Below are 14,440 nucleotides of genomic sequence, written 5' to 3' on the forward strand. Positions count from 1 at the left end.
CTCATGATTTATCAGGTTTGCACTTTGCTAGTTACGAATCCATCATGTCAGCAACGTCATTTAGGTGAACTCCAGGCGTGCTTCCCGATTCTCATGGAGTTGAGGCATTTGCAACTCTGTCTGCCATATCTTAGGACAAAAATGTCCTGAGAAAAGGTACTCCAGCGAGATAAGAGTTGATGAACTCCACATCAGCAAGCAGCTGGACTGCTAGAGGATGGTTAGTCAGTGTGCATAACTGCACATGTATTCCCTTTTTGTTTATCGTGTGCGTGATACGAACTGCTTACATGCTTGAGCAAGAAATAAATTAGCACATGACTGAAGATGACAGAATTGGGTAGTTGTATATACAAGTGAAAATTGGGCATCTCTATTACAAGCACCATCATAGAAGAAAATAGAGTTATTTTTCGTCGAAATTTTAAATCGGTTGTCTGGGCTTTGCATGAGCATCAAGGTGATATCAGCACTATCCTTTCTTGTTTGCAGGATTGCACTAACCTTTACCATCTCGGTAGTTCAATGGTCACTCGGTTATTCTTCTGAATTTGAACTTTCAGTGTAATACTGTCTTGAGTATCAATATAGAAGGCAAACTCGGCAAGTTTGCAATTATTGTGGACATGTCTTCTGAATCTAACCATGTCTAACAATGCCCGCGACTCTGGGGAGCTTGATACTTAATCCTCGACATGCCATTTCTGAAATCTTAGAGCGAGTAGTACGTTTATGTAAAGCAGAAGCAGTGCCACTATGCTGATACGGTACCGTTTGATTTGCCCACAGAATTGACATTTCCACTTCACTTTCTTAGTGTTTATGTAGATAAGAAATGAGAGGCCCAGTTCATCCATATACTGACCATTCCACTGTCATCGGACTCTGTACTCATCATTCAGAAGAAAAAAAAGTTGAACTGAGATTGCCGGAGGTGACAGTCGGCAGATCTGAAGACCACGCACCGCGCTCCCGAATGAACACAGGCATCTGCTTGTGACCGTCAGTGAACGAACTAATCAGCAGCAAATTTCATCAGATCAATCGACAGAAGGACGCCGACAGAACAAAGAACCAATCAATAAGCAGAGATCTAAACGATCGATCATCTACATGGCGGCGTGGAAACCGAATCCGACGGCAAACCTATTAAAACCGCAAAAGAAAAGAAAAGATGGCCTGATCGAACGACCATCCATTCCATCCGCCATGAATCAACCGAGCTTGGATGCCTAAGAGCATCTCCAGCCGCGTCCCTAACAGGCCCCCAGGCCAGTTTTTCGGCGCCGGTGTCGAAAAAACGCCTCAGTCGCGTCCTCAGGACGCCGAAAATCGCCGGTTCGGCCCGTTTTTGGGCCCGGCGATCGCATGCCAAACCCGACGAACTGGGGGGCGATCGGGGGCTCTCGCGCAAGGGAAAAGCGCGGTTGGCTCACACCGTCAGGTGGAAAGTCAAGTTTTTCTTCCCCGACTCGCCTCCCACTCCCCGCGCCCTCGGCCGCCACTAGCTGTATCCTGGCGCCGCCCGCCACCCTTCACCGCTAGATAGCCAATCCCCGCCGGAAAAAGAGCAGAGGTTCGCCAAGGCAGCCCCTCCACCAGCAGCTAGGCGTTTTTGCCGCCGTTTCCGACCGCTGAGGGGCAGTTTAGCGGCGCGTACACGCCCATCGGGCGCAAAATGTTCGGCGATTTGCCTGCCTCGGCGATGGACTCAGACAACAAGGAAGCGCTCGCCACGCTGCTGGAGGAGGAAGCCGAGGCCGACGTCCAGGAAGAAAAGCATCTCATGGTGCTCGCCGCCCTCGCCCAGCTGCTGGCGAGCAATGAAAAGCCGCCGCGAGGTGGCTCGGCGCCGGGGGGGGGGGGGGGGGGGTGAAAGCAAAGAACCGGCATCGTCTCGAAGGCTACTGCATGCTCTACTCCGACTACTTCGCTGATGCTCCACTTCACGGCGACAAAATATTTCGATGTCGTTATCGGATGAGCCGAAAACTCTTCCTCAGGATTGTGAATTCCATTCGGGAGTTCGACAACTACTTCAAGTGCAAGATGGATTGCACCGGCAAACTTGGATTCACCTCGATCCAGAAGTGCACGACAGCGATGAGGATGCTTGCATACGGAGCTCCCGGTGATTCACTCGACGACTATGGGCGCATGGCCAGGTCCACCACCATTGAGTGTTTCTACAAGTTCTGTCGGGTAGTGTGGCAGTGTTTGGACCGCAATACTTGAGAACACCCAATGCGGAAGGCACTGCTCGGATCCTAGCACAGAATGCAGCAAGAGGATTTCCTGGGATGCTTGGAAGCATTGACTGCATGCATTGGAAATGAAAGAGCTGCTCATTTGCTTGGCAGGGGATGTACAAAGGCGCCAAAGGCGGCTGCAGTGTGGTACTTGAGGCAGTGGCCACACAGGACCTCTGGATTCGGCACTCCTTCTTTGGTATGCCAGGAACTCACAATGACATGAACGTGCTGCAGTGCTCCCTTGTCTTTGCCAAACTTGTTGAAGGTCATTCTCCTCCGATGAACTTCGAGGTCAATGGGCGGCACTACAACAAGGGGTACTACCTAGCTGATGGCATCTATCCGAGATGGTCTACATTTGTGAAGACTATCTCAAACGATGTGCCAGGAGGCAAGAAGTCTCACTTTGCCAAGGTGCAGGAGGCTTGCCGGAAGGATGTCGAGTGGGCATTTGGTGTCCTCCAATCTTGATTTGCTATTGTCCGGTACCCTGCTCAGACCTGGTCGAAAGATCAAATGTGGGAGATCATGACTTGCTGTGTCATCTTGCACAACATGATCATCGAGAGCGAGCAAGAAGAGCCAATGTTTGATACTGAACCATACTACAGGCAGGGTTCTCTAGCCGAAGTTGATCACCAGCTACCGGCAACCTGGACTGCCTACCTCAGTATGCTTCAGGAGATCCGAGACCTACAAGTGCATCATCAACTGCAGCAGGATCTGGTGGAGCACCTATGGAGGCTCAAGGGTGACGCCAGGCACGACGTGCGATGAAATATGAGTTTTTATTTGTTGAACTATATAATTTGTATTGAACTATTTGTTGTTGCACTATTTTGTTGAACTATTTTTTGAACTATGTGATAAAAAATACTTATGTTGGTAATTGAACGCCGAGCCACGACGAACCACGCCGAATATGTGCCTATTCTCGCCCATATGGGCCCTTTATTCGCCGACAGTGGGCTGAAAACTGGGCCAATATCGGCGCTTGGGGGCGACGGCTGGATGCCCAACTGCCCCCAGCACCGATTGTATTGCCGGCTCGCCCCCAGGCAATTGTTCTATGTGAGAGAAACAAAAAAGAGAAATTTACATAAGCAATATTAGCCAAAGTTTAAGATTCAAGACATGTTCTATGTTAGTTGTGTTGCACAGATCTTAAAGGAACATTGGAGAGCTAAGATAGATGGGCCTGGATGCAGGTGCTCAAAAAATCTGCGTCCCTCCCATAAGGGCATGTACAATGGTGCTATCTTAGGAGTGCCACGTAGGATAAATGATGAGGTGGAGGAGAGAGAACTCATAAAAGAAGGCTTGTCTTCTCTTATTTAAGATAAGACAAGAGATGATCTCTTAGCACAATATGCCTCACCACATTTTTAGGAATTGCTAGTTATTGAAGATAAGGCTAAGAGATGACCCATTGTAGACATTTTTCTTTGTCATCTATAAATTACATGCAAAACTTAAGATAAGACTATTTTATCAACCATTGTACATGCCCTAAGCGCCGCATGTTCCACATCGGGGCGTCATGCGCGGGTGCGGCGTGTGGAGGCTGCGACATCGGAGGCGTAGGCAGGTAGTACCGGGCCGCATAGCTCGGCTGCCCGTATGGAGGAACACCGTACTAGAGCAGCGCATACGCCGTGTAGGCGTGCCCCGGGCGCGCCCGAAGAAGATACGGTGCTGGACCAGGGCGGGGAAGAGGAGGCAGCGCGACCGGGTAAGCATACGCATGCCCAGTCCATGGCGGCGGCGAGCCGCCGGCGCCCTGGTAGCCACCATCGTTGGTGTACCGGCGCCGCTTATTGTGCCCCTGGTTTGGCGAGGGTGAGCCGGGCCCGGGCTTGCCGCTGCTCCCGAGTCCAGGCGCTGGAGGCTTGGAGTGGCTTCCTGAGGTGCCGCGGGTGCTGGTGGACGCGTGAAGGTAGCGAGGGCGCCATGCATGGGAGCCGGAGCCGAGGAGATCAGCGCCGAGCGGTTACCGCGTTTACCGTTACCCCACGGAAAACACTCATGCCGAGCAAAAAAAACTTGAGCTTTTTTGAAAAATTTGAATTCAAACAATGACCTTGTAAAATACAGGGCATCTCTGATGTAGCAACAGAACTGGTGATGGCGTAGTGGCAAAGGCATGCTTTTTGGAGCTGTGAGTCGCGGGTTGGAGTCTTTCACCCTCGCGTTTTTCTTTCTTTTTAAGAATGCAAAAGAAAAAATGTAAAAGTTTTGGCCAAAAATCAAACTCAAGATCTGAGAGCTAGCAGCAGCGGTTGGTGCGTGTGAACAGCCACTACGCTAGGGGAGCATTACTGATCTTAGAGTGTCAAAACTCTATCTATATCAACTTTGAAATATTTGGATTCAAAATTTGATTTTAAATTTTTTCTGATTTTTTTTGGGTATTTCGTGGTTACCGTGGTAATCGTGAATTTCGGTGCCCCTCAAGAAAAAAGGACCGATTGCGATCGCCTTAAGATAGGCACAGAAGGAGGAGACGGAGGCGTCCCCTTGCTTGATGGCGTAAAGCTCTGTCTTGAGGTAGAATTGCCGGGAGCGCTTGTTGTTGAGGAAGAGGGCCCCGATCGACGACCAAAGCTCGAAGGCAGTGGCACCCCGGTCGAGGATGAACCGATGAAGCCGCAGAGCTCCCGTAGAGCCACTTTTTGATGGCCTTGTTGCAGATCTTCCACGGCATGTCGCCGCGGCGGTCGGTGAAGTCCAGCGCGAAGTGATCGGCGACATGCCGCCGCCGCTTCCTCCCTGGCGGCCTCCTCCGCTCCTTCTCCTCCCCTTCCGGCGTCCACAGCCCCTCTTCCCCACAGTCCCCTGCCCGTGGTCACCACCCCGCTGCCCATCCAAGCTGCGCCGCCCATCCCTGGTATCTACCAGACTCCGACGATGGCTAATGCTCTTCGGCCAACATTCATCACCACCTCAACATGAAGCTGGACATGAAGGGCGCGCACTCGAGACGGTGGATCATAAGGAATGGCTAGAAATCGAATTTTTTGTTTGAGGCCAGTCGATTTTTGCACCGTTGAATGGAAAATCAATGGCCCACAGTCTTCTTCAACCTCTGGACACATCCCCTTCCTTGAGCCGCCAGCCACCACCGGCCTAACCGTCGGCCCCCGCCACCCGCCACACCACCGCCCGTCACCACCGCCGTCGACCACCGCCCCAATCCTGAACCCTAAGATAGACACCGGGGTGATGACGGCGGCCCCTTCCTTCTCTCCGGCGAGCCCCCACCCCTTCGCCTTCCTTCTTCTTCCCTCATTCAGAAATCGATTGACGCCGAATTAGAATCAGCTGACTGATGTGCAGCTAAATTGAATTAAATAAGGGAAGGGATACACACAGAGAGAGAGAGAGAGACAAGGCGTCAAACTAACAGACTAAGAGCATCTCCAACAGCCGCGCTAAACTAGCGCCGCGCCGCAAATTAGGCCGTTTTAGCGCGCGCGCAACGCGGCGGGTCGCTCTAGCGGGCGCGCAAAAACGGCGCGCGCGCGCTATAACGGGTTGGGCGCGCGGTCGAAAACACTTAGCCGCGCGGTGTATTTCGGGCGCCCGCTGCAGCGCGCGGCACACTCCAGCGCTCGCGCCCGCACTTCCTCTCCCACTTCCACCCCTCGTCCGGCCGCGCCGCCGCCGCCGCCCGTGCCCCCCGGCGACCGCTCAGGCTTCCCCGGCCTATCCCTGCGCGCCCGCGCTTCCGCCCCATCCCCTCCTAGTCCCGCCGGCGATCGCGCACCTCCGTCGTCCGAGGAACAGCGCCCGAGCACTCGCTGCTGCACCGCGCCCGCAAGGTGTTTGACAAAACGCCTACAAGGTATGTATTGCTCAAACTTCATGAATTTGATGCATGTTTGAATTGTAGTTTTTATAGTATAGTATTGAACATTGTAGATGAGTTCGTCATATGATTCTTCCGAAGAAGAATTTGATATGGAAGAGGAGGAGGATCTTGCAATGATCCTAGCTATGCATATAAAAAAAACCGAAGCACGGTGGTTCGGTTATGGGTCGGCAGAAAATTTGGAGGGATAGGATCGATGCTCACAACAGATTGATCAGGCATTATTTTGCGGAGAATCCCATATACCCCGAGTCGTATTTTCGTCGCCGGTTTAGGATGAGCATCGAGTTGTTCAGGCGCATTGCAGAGAAACTAGCGAGCCATGACTGTTTTTTTCAGCAAAGGAGGAATGCCGCCGGAGAGCTCGGGCATAGCACCTTTCAGAAGGTGACAGCCGCTTTGCGTATGTTGGCATACGGTATACCGGCTGATCTTGTTGATGATCACTTGGCTATGGGTGAGAGCCAAGCCATCATGTGTGTCAAGCGCTTTGCTGTGGGAATTGTGCAAGTGTTTGGCGAGGAGTATTTGAGATCTCCCAATGCTGAAGACGTCGCAAGGCTATTGGCGATGAACAAAGCTCGCGGTTTTCCTGGCATGCTTGGCTCAATAGATTGCATGCATTGGAGTTGGAAGAATTGTCCAAAGGCATGGCATGGGCAATTCCACGGCCAAAAAAAGAGTTCCACTATAATCCTTGAAGCGGTGGCCGACCAGGAGACTTGGATTTGGCATGCATTCTTTGGAATGCCTGGATCTTTGAATGACATCAATGTTGTCAACCGGTCACCACTGATGAATAAGATTGCAAACGGTGAGTTGCCACCGGTGCAGTTTGTAGCAAATGGCAGTACGTACAACTATGGCTATTATCTAGCGGATGGCATCTATCCAAAGTGGCAAACCTTCGTGAAGCTGTTGAAAAAGCCGGAAGGTAAGAAAAATCTTGACTTCCACAATGCTCATGCGGCGGCTAGAAAAGATGTGGAGAGAGCATTTGGAATTTTGCAAGCCCAATTTGCTATTGTGAGAGGACCGGCTAGATTTTGGGATCAAAAAATGCTTTGATACATCATGCACGCTTGTGTGATCATGCACAACATGATCATCGAGAATGAGCGTGGCCAAGATTTAGACTACTCACAGTATGAGCTCTTGGGATATCCCGTGTGAGTGCGACGGAGGGTTGAAAGGGTAGCCCGTTTTATTACCTCCTATCATGCCATTCGGCGTCCCGCAACGCACAATGAACTTCAGAATGATTTGATTGAAGAGTGGTGGGCATGACATGGACGATAAAGAGCATGATGACATCTGCATTCGACATTGTATTGTTCATGAACTATTTGTTGTGTTTATTGCATTTGTTGTACTGAACGATAATTATTTGTTTGAGTTGTAATGATAACAAAATTGAACTATTTATTGTTGATTTATTTTGTTTGTTTGATCATTTTTGTTCATAATACATGTATATGTGGTTTGTGCGGCGCGCGCGCGCTGTATTTTTGCGCTCTGCTGGAGCGGCGCGCGCGCGCTGCTGGAACCAGCGCAGGCGGGCGCGCTAAACCAGCCGAAATGCGCGCGGCAAACAGGTTTTTTGCGCGCGGCGCTTAGCGCGTCTGTTGAAGATGCTCTAACAGCCGATCCTAATTCTACGTGAGTGAGGCGGCTGCATGCATGGCGCATGCACAAGATAAGGCTTACTTTTTTTTGGCGAGGTTAAAAAGAGTTTTATTTGATCACACTGGTAGACTAACTAACTAACTGTAGTCTAACACTGAAGCATTTCCATGTGCAACTTCAGAAGGTGTTCCCGGCGACAAAGATGGCGCCTCTCCCAGAACTGCGATGCCAGCGTCGAGAACTGCTACAATCTCCTCCTCCATCTTCTTCCTCCTGCTCACCACGGGAGTCCACTCCGGGTTATCCTCGCGAATGAAGCTGTTCATCTAATGTATATCTATAAATAAATCGGATTCGTTGGAATGAAGCTTGAAAATTAGAACTAGCCTATAGTTTTGTTCTTTTCTTATATTACTGATACATGATACAAAACCTTTGAACCACAATTCTATTGGCAGTTACTAGAGTCTTGACTATGAATGTGATTGCTTGTTTCTCGGTAGATCAACAACGTACCTTGAATTAATTATAACAGCTATGTCGTACACATCAAAGATAGACGGATATCATAATTGGACAGGGATAGACGGGTAGCATAAAGGACATGGAAGAAGAGAAACGTGGCATTCGGCACATACAACTAGTAGTAGTAACTGTACAACCCATACACCGACTTATATATATATATTCTCAAACAACAACTGAACACAATACATTACATATTTATATATTTCTTATTCTTACAGCACCCATTCATGCATACATTTCTTGACTGATACACCAACTGGAACAATACAGTACTACTAGTACATTTCTTTATGACAGAATACACCAAGTGCTCCGGCTTAAATGTAAAACAACATGGTACATTCATAATGCTCACTGTAACTTGAAGTTCCTGGTCCTTTGTAAGAAGAGCAGCACATCTCTAGCTGCCTGGGGGCTGTTGGCATGGATCTTGTCGAATTCTCTAGTGTCGTCTTTGTTGTTGGTCCACCTTTTGCGACCACTCTCCTCCCACCATTGGAGCGCACGAGACAGCGAGCCCCATTGCACAACGTACGGTGCCTCCTCTTCAAGCATGTAGATTGGTCTAGGGTTGTCCCACTCGTTCTTCAGTCGTCTGTTTAGCTGGTCAAATCTGTGTCCTTCACAAAAGGTGACGATTAGTGTTACCAGCGCGGATCTAAGGTGCGGCCTTGGCGTGGTGCCAGGATTATAGCTCGCCAACGTCCGGAATGCACGTAAGGTGGCGGCTTTGCCCAAGGGAACTTGATACAGGTCTATGTGTGATCTTTTGGTGCCGTTTGGGAACAAGGGAAGAAGGTTTGGGTAATCGTGTTCAAAGGGCAGTTCCCTGGAGCCAGGCACGATTGGCTCGAATCGTTTGAAATGGTTCCACTGGAGAGTGGTGTCTTTGAAGCCCGGGACGTACAGGTCATCGTCGCACAGGGCGAGGGTGGCTGTACGCCCAGGCACGTTGTCAACCATATTTATCATGATAAACCGGTTGGGACGGGATTGAAAAAAAGCCCGCCTCGGGGCAAGAAACCTGCGCAACAGAACCTGTGGTGGGTTTCGACTGTACGCTACCAACTGCCTAGACAAAAGGACAGACACGCGGGTGAACGAATGGCTCGAGACGTTGTACTCAACATTGAGTAAACTCTCTGGGTCCAGTGCGTGGTGGAGGGGGAGGGAGAAGAAGAAGAAGAAGAAAATTAACGACATGGTGAAGTGAAGTGTGTGGTGCACCAGTGACTATGATGCACTGAGGGAGACTCGGATCAACACTATTCTATTTATGTGGTGATGGTGCCATCTCAACAGCGCCTGCCAAGAAGTGTGAAAACAAGAAAACGAGAGGCCAAGAAGTGTGATTTTTTTGGTGTAACGAACAGTGTAGGTGCCAAGCGTGTCGTTGTCAGGGTGTTAGGTCTGTCGAGGACGAGGGAGGGCCATTGCGCCTGCCATCTTCTTCACCGCCGTCACCTTCTCGCCCGGACATGGAAGAGGGAGATCCGCGAGCTAGCTCGTTCTTCCTCCTCGCCTACGGCTAGCAAGGGGCTTGGCCGCATCCGGAGACGAGACGACCATGGCGCGGACCTCTCCCTCGACCTTGGGTCACCGCCGGTGGCGCTTGGAGAATTCCCGCCGGCATGCGTGTCCCTGCAACGTCCTCGTTGCCGGCGCCGTGCATGGTGACGAGGCCCTACCGCTTTCCGCCTCCTCGTCGCGCAGCTCCACGTCCGCCGTCCCTTCCCGCGCTCTCTGACAGGAACGGCGCCTCCTGCCTGCAGCAGCTCCGGGCCCCCACCTACGACCGGCCCCGTCGCCTCCCGCTCTGCGCCTGCGCGGTGGCTCCCGGGGCTACCACTGTTCAGCAAGCAACTGTGGGTGGTCGGCTTCTGCCCAGCGTCGGGGCCGCCCCGCTCCGGTGTGCCGGCGCGTCACCCCATCTTCTGTGCCGGCGAGTTGTGGTGCCACAGCCACGGGTACATTCCAGGCCGCCCATACTTCCGGCGCGTCGTCTTGTCGGGCAAGAAGAACAAGGGCAGGCGGAAGCCCACGGCTTCGGCGTCTCCACCACCGCATCCTGCTGCCCGGCGGGGACGGTTCCCAGCACCTCGACCGCCGTCTATGTCGCCGCTGCCTCCGGTGCTTCCGTCGCTGTGCCCAATGCAAAAGAGAAAGTTGCACCTGGGCGGTGATTTCAGTTCGTCATGCAACGTGCACCGCCAGCCTTTCTGTACGCATGTCACATGCAGCTTAGAGATTAGCTGTAGTTGACAAACCCTACATGAACAGTAAGTAACACAGGTGGGAATCCTGCAGCTAGCCGGTAGCACTGTACGTCACATTTGACATGCATGCACAGTCACACACAACCTCTCTTTCCTCTCTGCTCACGTTCTCTGTCTCACCTGTTGCATGCATGCACACATGCGTGCACACTCTCTCCTCACACACACTCTCTCACCTGCGTGCACACTTGCACAAGCTTCTCCCTCTCACTTCATTAGAAAAAGCTCTTTCTTTCTCTCCCACTTCTCTAGAGAAAATAGGGCTCTCCCTCTTTCCGAAATGACTTACAGCATCTTCAATAGGCGCACAAATATTTAACGCCCTAAAATAGTTTTTAGCGCGCCAAGGCGCACAAATATTTAACGCCCTAAAATAGTTTTTAGCGCACCACTGTAGTATTTATAGCGTGCCGGAACCAACATTGCTTTTTCAGATGTTCAAAAACGCGTGCCCAAAAAACGCGCAGTGTAAATTATGAAACGCGCACAATCCGGCGCCTCAAATTTATAGCATGCTAGCGTTTTTCATCATGCGTCTAACCCTTTTTTCGGACGCATTGTTTTATAGTTTCTGCTGGAACTGTCCGGCATCCAAAACCTGAATTTTTGTGTGCGTAGTAGTTTTTGAGCCTTTGTTGGAGATGCTTTTAGTTTGCACTTATAACCAATAGAAAAAAATAAAGCTCTCTCTCTCTTTTGACCGTCAACGTTCAGCGGTCATCGCGCCGCCATCCGACGTGGTACTTAATGGAGATGTCCTTCCGGTAGATGCCTTATTGTTGGGCAAATGATTTGGCGATTTATATCGAGTTATACGCGCCAATCCGTCAGTCGTGTTGGCCGAAGAGCTTCTTACAGATAGACGCGTATATTTTCTTAGAGGTAATAGCATCCCAGGTAGTACCCTAACTTGCACAATTCCAAACTTGCAAAACTTGACTTCATCATACCTCAACTTACACCTTATGTGATGATTTAGTCCCAGATCAATCACAGCTCGACAATTGGCAGCCAGATGGCTGGACCGGTCAGCGCACGCACTTTTACAGAAACCCCCCTACCGTTTTCTCTAATCAACCCGCACTCACCTTCACCTGAATTAAATCTGTCGGAATCGAGTTGGCGTCCGTTCGAGAAGAGTTCACTTGGTCGCTGTCGAGGCGACAGAGCTCACGGGCTGGCGGCCGTTCGAGGAGGCCGCCGCCTAGGCCCATACGTGCCTGGATGCGCTGTGTCTGCTCGCGCTCACTAGAGATGCGCCGGCGCCGGCGGACGAGCTCACCCTCGATGGGAAAGGGCCTGCCGGTGATGCCATCACGCCGCCTCCTCCTCCGTCTCCAGTCCCCACCACCGCTGCTGCCGCAGCCCCAAACGAGGCCGGAACCGGAATCGCAGCCGCAAGAAGCTGAGGCGGAGGCGGAGCCGGGCACCTCCAAGCAGCACTCCTCGCCGCCGCAGCCGGAGGAGCCTTCGCGGGTGGAGCACAACATCATGGGCGTCATGAAGGCCATGCTGGCCATGGGAGCGTTCCCCGACGAGCGCTACGCCCTCTACTTCGGGGACTTCTTCAAGGCATACCTCCAGGCACCCAGGCCCATCGACCCGCCGCCGTTGCCGGACGCCGCGAGGACGGCGGGGCTGGGGCCGATCCAGAAACGCCATCCTTACCTCGCCGACGAGGTAGCCAGGATGGAGAAAGCGGCGGAGCAGCGTAAGGTGCTGAGCAGAGGCCTGCTGCAGGCGGAAGCTGCCACGCTAGCCGCCCTGGAAGCAGAGTTCAGCGAGGCGACGTTGGCCGGCAAGGAGGCGATGCAGGCCAAGCTGGAGGCGGAGGTGCAGTACGCCAAGGCCAGGGTTGACACGGAGGCCATGGCTGAGATGGTTAGTGGTGGCAAAGTTGGTTGATCTTTCTGTCATGTGCAGATGCAATGCAAATGGAAGCCATTTGCTATAGTGGCTACTAGTATCAGGCTTGGATCGAACTATGGAAGAAATGTTGATCAGGAGGTGACCATGCACTTTGTATCGTGGACATGTTTAATGTATCTAGCTAGCAATATTTGGGGCTATTTGCATCAATGTAGACTTGAATCTACTCTGACCTGAATGACCAATTTCTCAAATGTTGATCAGGAGGTGACCATGCACTTTGTATCGTGGACATGTTTAATGTATCTAGCTAGCAATATTTGGGGCTATTTGCATCAACGTAGACTTGAATCTACTCTGGCCTGAATGACCAATTTCTCAATCTACTCTGTTCATAAGTATTGTATCCTCTGTTCTCTTCGTCTGCGAACATAGAAATTTTGGCAAAAAATGTGTCAAGAATCAGCAAAACTAGTACTATACATTTACATTGTAACATCCCAAAATTCTAAATTTTGGAATGTTATATTAAATAGATAGACTTAATTGATTGTTTGATTGATTGACTAAAAGTGAGTGAATTCGAAACTTTTTGAAAGTTAAATGAGAGGAATAAAAGGACTTTCCCAAACTTTCATATTTGCTTTCTGATCTCCATGAATTCAAATTCTTTTCAACACAAAATCCTAGAGAGAAGATGACATGACTTCTTCCATTTAAAATGAAAAGGGTGTTTGAAAAATATTTGAATTCCATTGGGAAATATTTTTCCGATTCAGAAACTTTATGCAACTCAATGATTTTCACGAGAGAAAATAAAATGACTTCTTCAACTTATGAAATATGAGTTGGGAGTTTCAAAGGATCGATTTCAAGTCCTTTTGGAATTAATTTCCAATTTGGATTTATTTGAGTTTTATTCAAATTATTTTTCTCCAAAATAAAAATATATGGAAAATAGGGTAACATGATTCCCTACAATAAAAAATTGGATAAAAATTAATTTGAAATCATTTTGGTATTTTTAAAATGATTTTTATTGTATTTTATTAGACCAGTAGCACTCTTTGAATTATCTGGATTTTTGTGCATTTTATTTGAAGTAATAAAAATGTTCAGCGTGTATGAAATCTTTTTCTGAAAATTTTGATATATTATATGCCTATATAAAATTTTTATTTATTTTGTTTTTATCCGTTTTGTTTGTCTGGAAAAATCTTTATTTAAAAAAAAACTTCCCGTCGAAACTGAGCCGGCCCAGCTCCCAGCCGAAGCCCAGCCCAGCTCGCCCGACCGCCCCGTCTCCGCCTCCCACACGGCGACCGCCGCCGCCGCGCCCCGTGTCCGACCGGGACACGCCCCGCCGCCGCCTTGCGCTGCCCCCTCCTCCAAGCTTCGCGCCGCCCCTCCCCTCCTTAAATAGTGCGGCACCCGGGCGCCGTCCCTCTCACCTCGCCGCCCCGCCGCATCTCGCCGCCTGCAGATCCGACGCTACCTCGCCGGACTTCGCCGCCGCCGCTGCACAATCCGCCGCCCCGTGCCGCGCGCCGCCGCCGCCGCTGCTTCCCCACTGCTGCCGCCGGCTTGCTGCTCCGCCCCGTGCCGCTCCTCGCCGTCGCCCGCACTGCCGCCCAGCTCGCCGGCGATCTGCCGCCTCACCGGACTCCAACCGCCGCGGAAAAACCGCCGCCGGCAGCGAACCACTGTGAACCGGTAAAAAAAAAGTCCGCCCGATTCGCCGGTTTATTTTTTTGGGTTTTGGTTTTCGTTTTAAAAACCGGTATAGTTCTTTTAGTTAGATCTATTTAGAGAACGTTCGCTGGTGAGGTATAGAAAACGAACGTTCGCCTTTAGTTTTTTTTTCTTTTTCTGTAATTTCGGCCAGGGACCTAGATGTGAATACTTTATTTACAGAATAGTCCCTGTATTTCAAACAAGCACAACTTTTTACTCGTCAGTCCAAATTCAACGAAACCAACGCTCACATCTTCGTTATGATCCCCTCTATCCGGATAAAC

The 14,440-nt window shown here is 50.5% G+C and overlaps 1 protein-coding gene across 1 annotated transcript; it reads right to left on the reverse strand.

The window, feature by feature from the left end:
• Nucleotides 1-8,628: 8,628 nt before the first annotated feature.
• Nucleotides 8,629-9,480, reverse strand: LOC125554506. Its single transcript, XM_048718045.1, has one exon. The coding sequence runs from the start codon at nt 9,478-9,480 to the stop codon at nt 8,629-8,631; it is 852 nt and encodes a 283-aa protein (XP_048574002.1).
• Nucleotides 9,481-14,440: the final 4,960 nt, after the last annotated feature.

This window comes from Triticum urartu, chromosome 4, assembly GCF_003073215.2.
Source record: "Triticum urartu cultivar G1812 chromosome 4, Tu2.1, whole genome shotgun sequence".
NCBI lineage: Eukaryota > Viridiplantae > Streptophyta > Magnoliopsida > Poales > Poaceae > Triticum > Triticum urartu.

Coding starts and splice junctions, on each gene's coding strand:
- LOC125554506 (XM_048718045.1), bottom strand. CDS start 9,480: ATGTCGTTAATTTTCTTCTTCTTCTTCTTCTCCCTCCCCCTCCACCAC.